Genomic DNA, 15,933 nt, shown 5'->3' with positions numbered 1-15,933 from the left:
CTGAAAAGAATGTCTTCATAAGAAAATGTTTTTGGTAGCAGAGCAATGTACTATAAAATCTGCCAAATTTTGCATGTGTTCAAAACAATGAACAATTGTACTTTGTACTTATGTCTTTTACAGTATGCTGTATACATTTTTACATTTTTCTGCTTCTTGTATACAGATATTTAATTCTTTATGCCTAAAGTTCTTAAAATGAATAATCACTTAATAATTTCCATTAATCAAGAAGACTCCTTTCAATGAAAAATGTTCGAAGCCTTGCAGAATAACTTATCCAAAGAAAAGTCTACTTTCTGTGAATAAAAACAAAACTTTGTCAGTGATAGAGATTCAATTAATACATTTTATTGACAGCTTTCTTGAGCAAGACATTGGGAGAGCAAGGTTTAACAGAGTACCAGAGGAATCTGTATTAAGACCACTGCTTATCCTAATACTATATATCTTAATGACCTAGAATCTGCTATACTGTATTAAGTATCTACTGTAACTGCAATAGGTGATACCAAAATAGGAGGATTGGGAAACACTGTTGAAGTTACAAAAGAACTCTAAAATGATTTAGATATAATTCAAGACTGGGCAAACAGTTAAAGTAGACAGGTATCAAAATCAGAATGTATAAATACAGTGGGGAACACTATGCTTAGAGATGCTGCTTATGAAAAAACTTAAATTTCTATGTTGACAATCATGTTCATGTTCTAGACTAGACAATGTAGGGAGCAACAAAAATAATTGTATGATATATTCAGTACTGTAGTTAAAAGTGTAGTGTAGTTCAAAGTAGTTCAAGGGATGTTGCATATAAATTGTAAAATACGTAAGTTAGTTTTTATTTAGAATATTGTCTGATTTTCTGGCCAGCACATTAATGAAAGATACTGCAACTCTAGAGTTAGTTGAAAGAATAAAATAGTAATTAACAGATACATTTCTGATCTCAGAGGACTGCAAAACAGGTTAAAAGAACTCTCTGTGAAGTATGTCTCTTTGAGAACATTTTGAGGGGACATACAGTATTTAAAATTTAAAACAAGAGATACATCTTTATTCAAGGGCTAGTGGGAGTTTAGAATGAGCTACCAAGCCATGTTTGTTAAAGTGGATACCATGAAGTCTTCCTCTATATGAGATCCCCTATCCTCAGCTACTGTACAAGGAACCAATTGACCTAAGTTGACACCTTTCTTATTTTCGTCTCTTTATAAATGCAAAGGAAAATCTAATTATTTAGTTTAGACCCATTTGTTGAAGGAGCAAAGTAAAGGTTAATTCCACACTGTGAAGAAAAAAAGAAGAAATACTGTACCATGTTTCGCCTGCTTAGCCTACTTCACATGTGAGCTTCACACTTCACACAGTATATTTATTAAACATTTGTTGATATTCTAGGTGCTTCTTTATTGCCTGTGTGGTTTAGAATTTAAACGCCAGCTTTTTTGACACAAAAACAAAATTATCACTGCTTTAATCAGCAGAACATAAACTACTGTGAATCCAATTATAGTACGCATTTAGCTGTAATGTCAATAAGTGCACGGAGGCATGAAAGAAATCAGAAAAATAAGTAAAAGGTTACATAAAAAACAGTCCCCAGCAGAAATAAAGAAATGCCCGGGGAACACATTTTAATTATTTTAAAAACACTACAGACTTTAGAAATTGGAAAGACACAAATAGTCCTAAATACAGCCTGGAACAGTGTTTGTGTTACAAAATGCCACATTATAAACTGTGTATGTTCTTGAGTGCTTAAGTGCACTCTCAGGGAAGATGTATTCTTTCTTGTCCTCACATGTCATTAACGAAATGCATTATATCTACCTTGGGGAAGGGGAGATCATTCCATCACTTGGTCTTTGAGACCTTGAGGAGGAGGAGGTTGTACACTAGCTGTGGCTCTCAGGTGAGTGGATACAAAGCTCTCTGCAGACTCTGGAGTTCAACTCTAGGGTCTCCAGTCTCTGTAGTTCACAGCCTGGAGGCTTCATGACTTATATTCCGTACCACAGATTTTTCAGTTTAGCTACCAGGTGAATTCCTGTTAACTCTTACAGTACATTAAATGCTTTTAGCCCTGTGATAAAACAGAATGTGTCTGTTAATTAACATACAGTAGTGTGTAGTCCAAAGTTAACTGTGGATAATTTCACTATTAGAGCATTGCTGGGATATCAATCGAAAGTGTGTCCTTATAAATACTAGTCAGCAGCATTACCAACTAGTAGCCTGGTTTTGTCAGATCTCAGAAACTAAACAGGACTTGTCCTGGTTTATCCCAGGAAACCATATTGCTGCTGTAAGTAGTGTTGCAGGAGCAATTGCTGGCACTCTGGCTTCCTGACAAAAACATCCAGTCCATTGCCCACTGATGACTGGAAACACTGCGCTTTAGGACACACTGTCCTTTGGATGAGATTTTAAACTTTGATCTCGACTAGTTGGGCATTAAAGATGTCATGGCACTGTTCCTAAGGGTAGGGATGTTAGCTCCAGTGTCCTACCTCAGTCTTGCTCAATCTACTCTGTGTAAACCCCCCCCTTAATTCAACTGCCAAACGGTTTCTCATTACTCCTTTACTGTGTAAAGTGTTCTGGGATCCGCTGGAAGGAAAATGCTTTTTTAAATGCAAGGAATTTGCTGTTTATGTATAGCTTCATGTGCCATATGAAAATAACTATTGTTATGATGACATTGTTTTAACCAGTGTTACCAGTGCACTGAGGTCTTCTTTCTGTAGTTGTCCTTTACCACGTTATTTCTGTACTTGCTTGAAGTAAATGCTGCACTCTTTCTCTCCCCCCGTCTGTGTGACGCTCCCTGTCTGCCCAGCTTCCCCGAGCTCTAGCCACCCTCAGTCTTCACAGTCCTGCACTGGCAAAGCCAGAGTCGCTGCTCCCTGGAAACTCCACTCCCTACTGCTCGTTGGTCTCTACACCCGGGTCCCACCTCCTGTCAGACACCGCTGTCGCCGGACGCTACTACACAGACATGTCAAAATCCCTGCTGCCTGCCGCTAGAGTCATAATCACATACAAATGATCGGTCTGGATGAAGTACCTTGCTCAAGGTTACAATGTATAATTAATGTATCATTAGCTCAGCCGGCAATATCCTTGTTGAGCGACACCGGAGACCCGGGTTCGAGGCCATGCGGCGAGGGTACAAACCTGAAAACCGATCTCACTACAATATTTTTGGGGGCGGAGCGGTGGCTCTATGGCTAAGGAGCTGCACCTGTGGCTGGAAGGTTGCCGGTTTGTACAGTATCCCGCGACCGGCAGAGGAATCCTATTGTGTTGGGCCCCTGAGCAAGGCCCTTAACCCCAGCTGCTCCAGGGGTGCTGTATAAATGGCTGACCCTGTGCTCTGACCCCAAGCTTCTCTCCCTGTCTGTGTACCTCATGGAGAGCAAGCTGGGGTATGTGAAAAGATAAATTCCTAATACAAGAAATTGTATAGGGTTAATAAAGTGATCTTATCTTATCTATGCAAGTAAGAATTTTTTTATCATGATATCCTGTTACTCAAGCCTTTTTATTTTTAAAATATTTCAGTTCTGTGATTTTGACAGTAATGCAGTAAGAGAATAGCTTGAACAGAATAATAACTTGTACACAATTTACCTTTAGGTGGAGCTTTCTTTTCATCCCTGGCTTTACTTTCTTTTGCATCTTTGACCTTTTTAATCACTTAAAAAAAAGGCAGACATAAAATTAACAAGAAGGAAAGGGGTAAAAAATATGCAGTGTACATAAATATAGTAAAAATAATTTGACTTTAGCCCTATATGTTGTTCATTCTGATATGCGAGGAAATGAGCTGCACAGAAATTATGCCAAGGAACATCTTTGTGTCTTTAAAGCATCAAGTCTTTTGTGCTTAAAGCAGAGAAGGACAGTAATTTACACATCCAAATGAAAAGAGAGCCTGACTTAGTTAAAATCAAACAAGCTTAAGAAAGAAAACATATTAGAGCATTTTGTTCTTCCTTATAATGCAGAGTGCTCAAAAGGTCATATTGTTAGAAGCAATGAAAAACAAATTGGGAAACTGAAAGTGGAAAAAAGCAAGGACAAAATTTATTCCTACCTGTGTGAGCTGGTAAGGGGAACAAAAGGAAAACACTTATTAGAGAAACTCATAATCTGCACATTGAAAGACAACTTTAAAAAACATCATCAGTGAATCCCATTTCAGAAAACTGTGACATTAACGGCTGTGATTATGCATAATGCATTTTCTGTGCTGCTGCCATTGCTAATAATGAAAGATACACCTATTATTAGCCCATAATTCAATTTTCCATGTTTAGTTGTCATGGATCAAACTGAAGGACGTTTTCCACTGTCAAAAACTAGCATCAGTTCTGGTCAGCCTGATCATGTTTTAAACTACTAGCTATATTGCATTACCACCTATATACAGTACATCACATGATGATTTGATATCTGGTTTAACCTGGACAAAATGCCCAATTCTGGTGCACTTAACTGGTAGCTGAGGACCTGTTTATTTCTGGCTCTAAACCTAAACTGACTGTTAATCAGAAAGCCAGTATGTAGAGGACACATAATCTTGTTAGTTAAAAAATACTAGGAGAGATAGCATGTGCAGTAGAAAATTGTACAAAATTACTACAATATTAGCTGTCAAATGGAACTGGAACAAATGTATTAAGAAATCAAGCAATACATCATAAACCAAATTTATTTCCTATTGTACAGATTAATATAAAGCTTCTTCCTGTGATAAATATCTTTATTTTTCCACTAATCATATTGTAACTTATTGTTCAACTGAGACAGCGGGTGTAATTTAATTGAGAAACTAAACTGACAAAATCACTTCAAAGATTATGTTTTATGTTTATCATTGTGACAGATTGTTGATGCATTTTTTTATATTATGAAATATAATCTCAATAAGCACCCTTGGCAACCGAAAGACAATCCTGTCGCCTTAGCAACCTCTGTTGTTTTTTATATAAACACAAACCTCATCATTAGATTATTTTCAAACACTATGCAGAGCCCTGAGATTTTTTTACTCCAGCCTTAAAATATCCTTATCTCTCACTTACCTTTCCGTATGCCAGCCAAGTCAAAGGAAGTCAGTTATTAAATAATACATAGTTTATTGTTTACTATGACTTCCCTATTTCCATACAGCACCTTTAATGCAGAAATGTCAGGTTAAATTAAATCTTCAAACGTCCGTATTTTCTTTTTGTCCTGTTATGCACAGTTCTCCATTCACACAAAATTATTGTTTATATTTCACATCTGGATTAATCACTGCAGAACATTTTATAGTGTAGGTCTACAACTGTTTGAAAACCAGATTTAGTCATCTTCCAGAATATCTTGCATTTTTAGTAATATTATGTAGCAGGTACTGTATGTTCAAAACAGCTGTGGCTGAGTTTAAAGAACTGGGTCTCTGCAACAAACTTTCTAGAACAACTGATGTGAATTATTTGTGCTGTCAGCAACATTTAATCCAAATTGAGCAGACGCTAAGAAAGTAATCTTGCAAAATCTGTCTTTGTTTTACCCGAGACATTGTCTAGTTGTAGAACAAAGTATAGTACATCATCTCAGAAAGATGTCATTGCTTTAAAAACACAGCATACAGTATACAGTAATTCACAAGCATACCGTATGATCATGATTGCTAATCTCTGTTTAATTGTATAAGGTAATGCACGAGCGAACACAATTACAGTATGCTACTCTGACATTATTTGAATGAGTTACTTGCCAAACCATGTGCAATGAATTTCAAAAATAGGTTGGTGAATCACACATACAAAAATAGAGAATCCTACTCCATGCCTCCTTCATGGTATCCAAGATGATTCCCAACTCCTTTTTCCTATTTGCCATCATTCCTTTTTTTTTCTTTTCGATATTCTTTCTTAAAATTGATACCATAATGTACACCTGTGCTAGCTAGGCTGTTGGTCACATTCTTATACTTTATTCTGGTTTAACCTATAAATAATATGGTAGAGGCTAAATGTAATGTTTGGCTATCAGATCTGTTTGAGTGTATTCAGTGTTCATACCTATATCATTTTTATTTCAGTTATTTATCATAAAATTACCTTTTGGCGATAAGTAATTTTCCCCAGATTCGTATTCTCACATTGCATGCATTGCTGCACTCCTGCTTAAACTACAAAATTACACATGATGTTCATGAACACTTTCCTTTTCTGCCTGCCCAGCACAGCATCAACTGTATTCCCATGCAGTTCAGGTGAGTGAAACTGAAACCCTTCTTTTAAATTACACTTTAATGTGTGTCCCCAGGGTTATTAATAATAAAATGCTCCTTCTTGAAACTTTACCAGCGACTCTGCAAGGTCACTGTAAGTGCATCCACATGTGAACTCACACATGCCCAGACTTAATATTTTGGTGTTTGTGGCCCTTTTATTTACAGGCTTCAATCCACGCAGGATGCAAATACCAAATTCCAGATTTCCTAATCACAATGTAGTTTTATTGTTCTACTTTATAAGCATGTTATTTTATCTGAAGATTTAAGTCATATTGTTTGTCCATCTGTGTTTCAGAATGGAGAAACTGTATTTTTGGAAATGACTGTAGGCATCACTTAGAGTGCAATAAATACAGCTGAGTGCACAAATTATGAACATCTATATCTATATATCTATGGTGACCCAAGGAGACAACAAAATCTGGAAGAGTTTTTCACCTTCATAGATCCATCTGGGTCAATTAAAATTCAACATCTTTTGAGGCTTAAGGACATCAGGAGCCCAGAGCCTACTGGAATTAAGTTACTGTATAAAGGGGCTAATTTGCAAAAGATTCTAGTGTGATTTGAAGTTCAAGTTCAAGTTCATTTGTCAGTCTAGCCATATACAAGTATACAGAGGAGCTAAATATCGGTTTATGGTGCGAATAGAGACAGACACCGACAAGACAATGCTATAGACAATGTAGACATAGACATTTCTGACAGGGTACAGGGTACATAAAGGGCAATGTGCATAGTGTATATGCACATTGTGCATAACATGCAAGTGTTTAAGCCAAAGATATGGGTCATGTAACAAAACCAATCTGAAAGCCAATGTGCAAACAAACAGTGAACATGTGACGAACATGCTAAATGCATGTGCAAACAGTCAGGGAAGAAGGAACTAAAGAAGGTAATGATTTGCACATGGTATTCGCAGAAAACTTCTAACTACAAGGCTTCTAGCTTGCGTATGGATTCAAAAGATTGAAAAGCGAATATAAATAGCTGAGATCCATCTTCTGAAAGCTGGTACGCAGCATGAGTGGCTTATCTAAATGTGGAGTCATTCCTTGAGGGAAGATGCTGTTATCAAATGAAATATGAAAAATCTTAGTCTCAGAGCCTGAAGGACAACAATAGTGAGTAATATATTATTGCACAATTTAATAATATAGCTTTAAATTAGATTTCATTTTCTCCTGAACAGACACTGTCTTTCCTGCATTACTCCACATAGTCCCTCTCTCTCGCTCTCTCACCCTTGTGTTTTAGTCTGTTCTGCCTATATATGGTGTCGTTACACCCAGACATCCATTATCCTGAGGTGGACCTTCTGATAAGGAGCATAACCACGTACAGTACGTTAATTAAATGTATGTAGCTATACGAATAATATGTAAATAATTTATTTTGAAGACATCATTATGAGGGAATGCAAACATTTCTGAATGCAATGAGAATTATGCACATGTTTTGTAAAGGTGTTTTTTTAAGTCTTTGCAAATGACACCGAAGATGGTTAAAGCAGTGGCAATAGTTAAGTCAATGCCTTGGGAGAAGGTTTTGAAGTTTACGCAGAAAAGAGAAATTAAATGTCACTACTGGAGGTAATCGGAAATGGGATTTATACTGAGAAACAGAATTCCAGATATAGTATATTGTCAACATTGGAAATAAAATAAGCAATTTCACAGCTTTTTGTTGAAGGAACAATTTTCATTTCAGTCAACTCAAAACATGTTACTGCAGTTCTCTGAAGTGCAGAAATATGGTATCTCCGGAGTCTCATTTTGCCCAGAGCTCACAGGTGTCATCTCACAGCTTGTTAGAGGAGCTTTAGAGAGTGAAGGTGACCTTGTTGTGCTGTGGGTTACCAGTGTTTACAGTATTGTTTCACTCAAACATAAGGTGAGGCATTTCATCAAGGACTATCACTGTGACTTTCACGTGCACTTGTCTACTCTACTGTCTCAGAGGAATCATCAGAAAGGCACTGGGGTTGAGATACGTTTTCCAATCTTTTCTGCCCTCTCCATGGGTATTTTGATAATCTGCAGTCTAGTTTTCATCATCCACCACAAGTGCTTGCATGGATGACATTTTCGGTCAGTTGCAGGAGGAATATTGATCTTGTGTGACCTGGAGGAGCTTATTGGATGGCCCTAGATTTGATTTAAATATCCCTTGACTGAATCAAGCTTATAGAGTCTGCTGATGAAGAAAAGGAAAGTACAGATATGTTCTGTGTAGTGCTACAGTATATCAGGTGATAACAGTCAAGGAAAATCTTTGAAGAGCCTGTGTAAAATGTTAAATTGTTCTCTAGGGGATCATAAAAGTACCAAGGACAGTAGAGAAAAACTGGAATTATAATTTTGCCTTTTGAAAAAAGCAGGGTTGGCAAGACAGTTCAAGATCACTATCTATTCAACCGTTGGAGATTTTGAAAAGAAAATCAATAGCCATTGAACCTAATGATTTGGTCTGCCAAGGAAACTTCAAATGTATGTTAAGACCTATAATGTATAACTGTCATTTAGCGTCATAACACAGGAGTATAAGTTAACAGAAATTAAGAAAGTACAGCAGCATAGAAACTCTGATGACACCAAGGTATATTATGCGACAGTGAAGACAGGAAATAAGTGGAAGACAGAGGAGGAAGGGACTTTGGCAGAAAGCAGGCAGATTTCATTCTATAACTTATCTCTGTGTATGTATACAGATATTCATGTAATGCATTTACTGAAAGGGAGAAGGGAAAGAGGGACATGGAAATTGCAGGAAAAGAGGAAAAGTGAGAAGAGTGCAGGGATCAGATGGGATAGAGTGGAATATAAGCTAAATGTAAAAGATCTAAGGGGAACCCTGGAAACTAAATGTTTTATGACATACTTCCAAACCACTTGAATCTTCCAATGGGAAAGTTAGTTTCACCAGCCTGTCCACTTTGCTTGACAAAATGGCACCATGGAGTACAGATTACTGTACAGAGACCCCTGAGGATGATGCTGTCAGTGGTGACATGACACAGGTCTGGAAGAAGTAGCTGCAGTCATTCAGAATGGAACAGAATCTGATTCGGCTCCTAACTGGACAGCCAGGCCTTTTATTATCTTTATCAGGCCAAACATCCCAAGAGCATTTGAAGTTCAAATGACTTCATAGTAGCAAGAGGCTGGGACATGCACATAGGTCAAGAGAGAGTTTTAAATTTCCCTCGAGAAATTTCATAGATATTTTGTTCAGAACATAAGAAAAGCTACACGTGAAGGGAGCCAATGCTGTCCCTTTAGTTTGTTTGAATGCTAGTACCCAAGTCATCCAATGATCTCATCCAGTCGTATCTTGAAAGAAACCAGGGTATCAGCTTGCTCAACAAAATAACTTGTTCCTCACTCCCACAACCCTTTTGTATAAAACATATCTCCTGTTGAAAAACACTTTTCATGTTGAATTCACAATTTCAATCATGTCACATTTTCCATTTGGTTGACATTGTCATTGACTTTAAAGATTTTGAATACTTAAATCAGGTCTGCTCATACTGTTTTTTGTTCATGAATGTTTATGAAAAAAAGATACAGTGTTTGTGTTAAAACAGCTAAACACATAGCTATGCTTTCTTCTTGAGAAGACTTTATCAAAGAAAAATGAGAAAAGAGAATTGGATCAAGTGGATCTAGTAATGGGGTGTTGAAGAATAAGACATTAGCTGAGAGAGGTGAGGAGAATTTGCAATAAATATCTGCAGACATCATAAGGCTCACTTGGTATTACAGGGGACACACATAGAAAAGTGTAGTGGAGAGGTAGCATGCTATATCAGGGGTGGGGCTTGGTCAACCTACAGTACCTGGGTCACCTGCGCAAGAGGGTTTCATAACACCTGTCATGTCTAGGTACTGATCACTGGTGACAGTGATGTATTATCTAATGTACAGGTGGTTCCCTACATACAGTACATCAGGGTTAGAGACCAGAAAGTCAAGATGCATAGTGAAACAAAACATATAAGGTTTATTTTACCCGTAAGAATAATCTAAATATGGAGGGTTTGGGACTGCATATACTTTGCCTAGCGACTTAAAGCAGGAGGCTTTTCCTTTAATAATTAATGTACTAGAGCCAGGTTAAGCTCCATGAGTTAGACTGAGTATATGTTTCACTTGCAGCTAAACAAATACAATACAGAGGGCCCCTTATAAATCCAGGTTATATTCCTAAATCATACGATTTATAGCAAAACAACTTAGAAAGGGTCAGTAATATCCATATTAAGGGTATACACATTAAATGTACTTATAACCCAGAAAAAAAAACAATGAACAGAAAAAAACGTCTTTTGAATTGTGGTCTCATTGAGTCATTCACTGGTTTGGGGTAGATTTTTTCCTACACGCAGTTCATGCACTTAAATTTAGAGATCTTGGGCCTTGATCCACTGGTCATAAGAATCCAACTTTGGTTCTGGGGTATGATTTATAACCTAAGGTATGTGTAACAGAATTTGTTGCAAGAAAAAGTTTTAAAGTTATACATTTCTTTTCATGATATTTTCTAATTTGCACAGACCACCTTCATTGCTGGTTTTTGGTTTCTTGGAAAAAAAAATGTAGTGTAAGTGCAAGGAATTAAATTCCATTAATTTGTCAATGATGGAAGTACATTACAACTTATAGCAGAGCTATTTCTAATGGAGACAGCCCTATCTAAGAGGCATGTACTGTATGTAAGTAAAGGGGTAATATAAAATTTGTAATGCCAACATGGCAGTTTAGTTAGCGTTTTTATACAGTACAATCAGCTTTGAATAAAAGTATATATTTAAATGTATATTATATATTATAGTATTCTTGTCATACAATAACAGTGATGGCAGAATTTCAAGCAAATCAACAAATAAATGTTAATATATCATGGCATTAATTTAACTAAAGTATGTAATTATTTTTAATTTTTAATAAATATACTGTACCTCTATTTAATTCTTTTACACAGATTGAAGAAAACACTTGCATGCAAATAATGCTTAAATCTGTTGTCAATGAAAGAACATTACCAATCATCTTTTACAAGTATCAATGATAAGGGTATTTCATGAAAGTAAAAACACTGTACTTCACCCACCTTTTCTTTTCAATGGATGAACTTCACCTATGATTTAAAAAAAAAAATTATAGAAATTATTATCGGTACTAAGCCAAGCACTATTGATGTAAGAAAAACACTTAGCAAAACTGTTACACCTGATCAACCCCACATTCCAGAACATTTACATTAAAAAAACTAACTGTTTTTAAAAACAAAAACCTACATTAAAAGGAAACTATCAAACACAAAACAACCATAAGAAAATTGTCTTTTAATATTGAGTTGTTTACAACATACTGTATCTTCTGTTAATATTAACTGTTGACACTACGCAGGTGCCATATACAGTATATACAGTATAATAAATCAAAACACAATGTTTAATTTAGAATAAGAGTTTATGTGAAGGGCCTACTGCCCAAACCATTTAATTGTATTATTAATATAAATTTTACTTAATATTAAACATTAACATTACATTGTCTTTATAATAATCAATCTCTTTCTTGCCAGAACTAAGACATTAAGGTCTGTCTAACGTGTCATTTTTAAAACAAAATATCTATTTGTCCTGTTTCCCAGAAAGGGAAAAGACCATGCCAAAGAAGAAGGACAATATTCCTCTGGAAATATTGAAGATTTCACACTTTAAATATACTGTAATTTGTTAAAGTACCATGAATTACTCTTATAAAAAAACCAAAAACATTTACAAAGCAGAATTAAACTATTCTGTTAAAAGATGAAGCATCAAGCCAAGCCTAGTTTGAGACAAAACGTTAAAAGATAAAAAAGAAAGCACACCCAAAAATCGTGGAAATGCCGTCCAGAAAAAAATGCTATATAGATAGTAGAATCAACTGATTTCTTATGTTTTACATGGAAAGATAAAAGGAGTAGGAATTACAGTCACTGTTTATATTCATCAGTTTGTTTTACCATGATTACAGTTTGACTCAACAACTGAATGATAATTTTCTTTTAAAGGTAGGAGTCTTTTTGGGTTTCTTATTTAAATACATCGTCACTATAAGGACTGAACTCAGCTTGTGACCCTGTTCTGGATAAAGCAGTTTAGCAAATGGATGGATAGTGTTATGCCAGGGGGCTGACCTTCACCTGAAGGGTGTGATCCAGGCAAGTTCACACTGTTTTTCCCCTGTCACTCCTGGAGTGGTGCTTTCATGCACCCACTCATCTGGGTTTCTAAGACACAAGGAGTAATATCTTGGCTGCTTTTGCTCACTCTGTCAGAGCTATTTCACTCACTAATTTCCTCTTAGCCCTCGTCTTGCAGACTTTCAGGCTCAGAGGCCTATACTCATGCTCATGACACATCGCCCTACACGTCATCACAGATCCTCATATATCCTGTTCACATGCACACACCTTGGCCCTTCAGTAACCTCCTCCGAGGTCAGACTCGAGGACAAGACTAATCTCTGCTGATGTTGCTTACCCTCACTCGTGGACTCGGGAGGCTCATCTCACATCTCATAACCTCCCAACACCTCCTCCCCGCGTCCTCTCTCATACCCGACCACCACTGCCTTTACTCACGACTCAAACTTTGTCAGAGGCCTGCAGCCAGGTAGGCACTTCGCCGACTCTCTACTTCTTGCCACAGCTTTCACAGCTCACAGCTTTCTGCGCAACTCTCTCTCTCGCGCACAGTCTGCGCTGTCTTCCCACTTACCTGCCACACTAGACACCCAAAGAGCTGTAACACCCTCTCACACCCTCCCTAGGGTGGTGCTACCAACTTGAAGTCAGACTAGAGGACAGCAGCCAGATAAGGTCTATTCTGCTACCTGATAACTCATATTGCCAGGGTGAAGGACCCTCTACTCCACCCTGGAATCTTCACATACCACCTCATGATTGCTGCTGTAAACATAAAGCACACTCCCTCAGCAGACAATCGGAGACAGCCCTGATCTCTCCCACTCTAATAACAGGCCATCTTTTAAATACTCTGGGGCCCCTTCAGGTCCCTCAATCTCACTCGCTGCCCCTTCCGGGGGAGAAGATCTTTTACATTGTTACCACCTTCCTAAATCCCCTGTTCCCCTCTGGAACCATTGCGGGACCTCTTCCCCTTACAGGAAAGTAAAGCTGCAGCCTGCTAGCTCCTCTTTTAACACAACTCATATCCTGTATTCAGCTGTGAGCCTTCTACAGAGTCTGCAGCCGCTGCGCATGGGGCCGTCTGCACTCGCGCAATGCAGCCTCACTCCCTCGCACACAGAGAGCAGCAGTGTCTCACACCCGCTGCCCACATGCAGATACAGAGTGACCTGTTTTCTCTCTCTCATGGCTTCAGCCTGGCTGCCGTGCCTCAGTCGGAGTTAGGCAGACACAGCCTACAAGGACCAGCACCTCACTCATTCTGATGTGCTCACTTCTGTGAATATAAAACACGAGACCTGTTCTTGTGTCTTCTCTGCCCTGGCACTAGCCCGGGACTGACAGCCTGAACTCTTCTTCTCACAGGGTAATATTCATCCTGCTCTTATAGACATGCCCACAGCTGTGTCTTGTTAGTTTACAGACTTCCTTCAGCTGTGGTTGCAAAGCATTGAACATGGGTTGAGATTTTAACCACTTTTTGGTATAATTGGGAGTTAATTAGTAAAAAAAAAATGGAAATAGGCTTGTCTGTTGAAACATTGACAATTATTAAATCAAATTTGTTTTGGAGCATTGTGTCCCTCTAGCTGACTCTACTATTTATACGAGACAAAACGTCCCCATGTATTTAAAAACAAAACTTGATTCATGTCAATTGTGTGCAATGGAATACTTATGTAATTAAAAATGCATCAGTGAAAAGTAAGAAGTACCTTCCTCGACCCCCAATCTCTCATCTTTATCCTCTTCTTCTTGTACATCCTTCTGATAACTTTTTTCGGTTCCTACTGAACCAGTAAAGTCTTCATTGTCTTCAAGCTCACTGCCATCGTTAGTACTGTCACCGTCTGTTCCAGTGCCTATTTGTTCTTCCCCTTCATCAACAACAATGTTTGGTTTTATAGAAGCGCTATTAAGAAATTAATGCAGATGTTTGCCTGAAAACAATTATCTAAAACAATCAAACGTATTGTCCGGCCTCCATTTTCATTCTCTTGGGATGACAATAAATGAAGTATTACTGCATTTTGTCACTGCATCACCTATTTACCTAATTTTACATTCTGCCATTACTGGATGTCACCTGTCTGCATCTTGTAATGCAAAGTGCAATATAAGCAGTTTGCCAAAGGTTTTCCAATAGAAATTAAGACCTCCTAAATGACCTGAGGCCTGTTTATATCCCTAATTTATCCATTACCAAGATAGATCTGATTTTGACAGTGCAATTAATATTCAATTATGAAAAAATAACATATTTAATTATATCTAATTATATTTAAATATAATCTAAATTATGCAAATAATATACACCAGGTATAATAGGTATTAACCTTTAAGATATAAAAGCAGGCTGAAATAGACTGCAGTTGAGCAATGAACAATGTTTTGTACACCTGACATTTTGAAATACATCTTGAAACTAATATATGTATCTCAGATTATCTTCTTTATTCTCTGATTTTGAATCAAAACATTGGTGAATCTGACACACACTGGCATAAAATTTCTTAATTTGTGCTTCACAAATAGCACCTACTATGGATTTCACACAGAAGTTCTTCATCATTCCAAGGAAACAAAATGGTACATGGTAAATAATCCAGTAAAACATGTCTGTGAAAGAAGAAAATATTGAGTGCAAAACTAATGGAGATGTACTGTGCTGTTTTGAGGATGAGTTGTTTTGAAAGACTGCAGAGATGAGTCAGTCTGTGCTGCCCAATTTAAACTGGCATCCTTTTTTTTCTGAGCACTAGAGCTCTTTTGCAGCTCAGATGGGATATTAAGAAATACTAGTGGGGAAAAAAAGGTGACAGTGGGTTGTAGAAAGTCACTGATGCATTTCTGACACATGGTTGGCCTTGTGTCCAAACTTTCTTGAAACAGGCTGTGTAATGTTGCTATCACCAATGGAAGTGGCAATTGCTTTATTTGTGTTAGTTTACTGAAATGGCTTTATGTAGACGAACAGGAAGACAGCCAGCTCTTGTGCAAGATGATGCAATTCCAGTGCTTATTAAAAACACAGCCTTAATTGATTAGTAAGACACATTAGTGTATTGTAGTTTTATTAAGGAAAGGAAAATACAACAAAAAGTAAAGTCCTGCAAATACATATTTTAAAGTAAAATATATATTTTAATTTAAGGAAAACTTGTATAACTAGGATTTTCTAAAATTTAGAATCCTTAATTTACAAATACTGTACATATCTTTTTATGATTTTCAGCCAAGTAATGCATTTGGTCAGGACCATTAATCCCTATATATAATTCTCTCCCTTCTAAATTAAATTAATTTATATTTTAATCTTAAATTAGCTGACCAACAGCACAATAAAAAAGAAAAGACAAACCTTTCCTCTTCAGTGGATGTTCCGTGTCACCTAAATTATAAGAAAAACAAGTCAGTGCAAGAAA

General features: G+C 37.1%; 1 protein-coding gene across 50 annotated transcripts in view; it reads right to left on the bottom strand.

Moving 5' to 3' along the window:
* The window catches only part of trdn (triadin), a 123,463-nt gene that overhangs the window by 92,373 nt on the left and 15,157 nt on the right, over positions 1-15,933 (bottom strand). For 49 of the 50 annotated variants that reach the window (XR_015935545.1, XR_015935547.1, XR_015935548.1 and 46 more), the window contains exons 2-4: positions 15,870-15,899; positions 11,408-11,443; positions 3,637-3,702 (exon numbers count right to left, since the gene is read on the bottom strand). Coding sequence is in view for 45 of the 50 variants with exons in the window: in XM_088626950.1 (XP_088483076.1) it covers positions 3,637-3,702; position 11,408 (67 nt within the window). In the remaining 5 variants the exon portion in view is untranslated. Of the gene's footprint in view, positions 1-3,636; positions 3,703-11,407; positions 11,444-14,223; positions 14,300-15,869; positions 15,900-15,933 lie in introns of those variants that run through there. The other variant, XM_088626951.1, reaches the window with a different exon arrangement.

The sequence above is a fragment of the Lepisosteus platostomus genome, chromosome 3, assembly GCF_059453375.1.
Source record: "Lepisosteus platostomus isolate fLepPlt1 chromosome 3, fLepPlt1.hap1, whole genome shotgun sequence".
Taxonomy (NCBI): Eukaryota; Metazoa; Chordata; class Actinopteri; order Semionotiformes; family Lepisosteidae; genus Lepisosteus; species Lepisosteus platostomus.
This window is presented reverse-complemented; position numbering and strand designations above follow the sequence as displayed.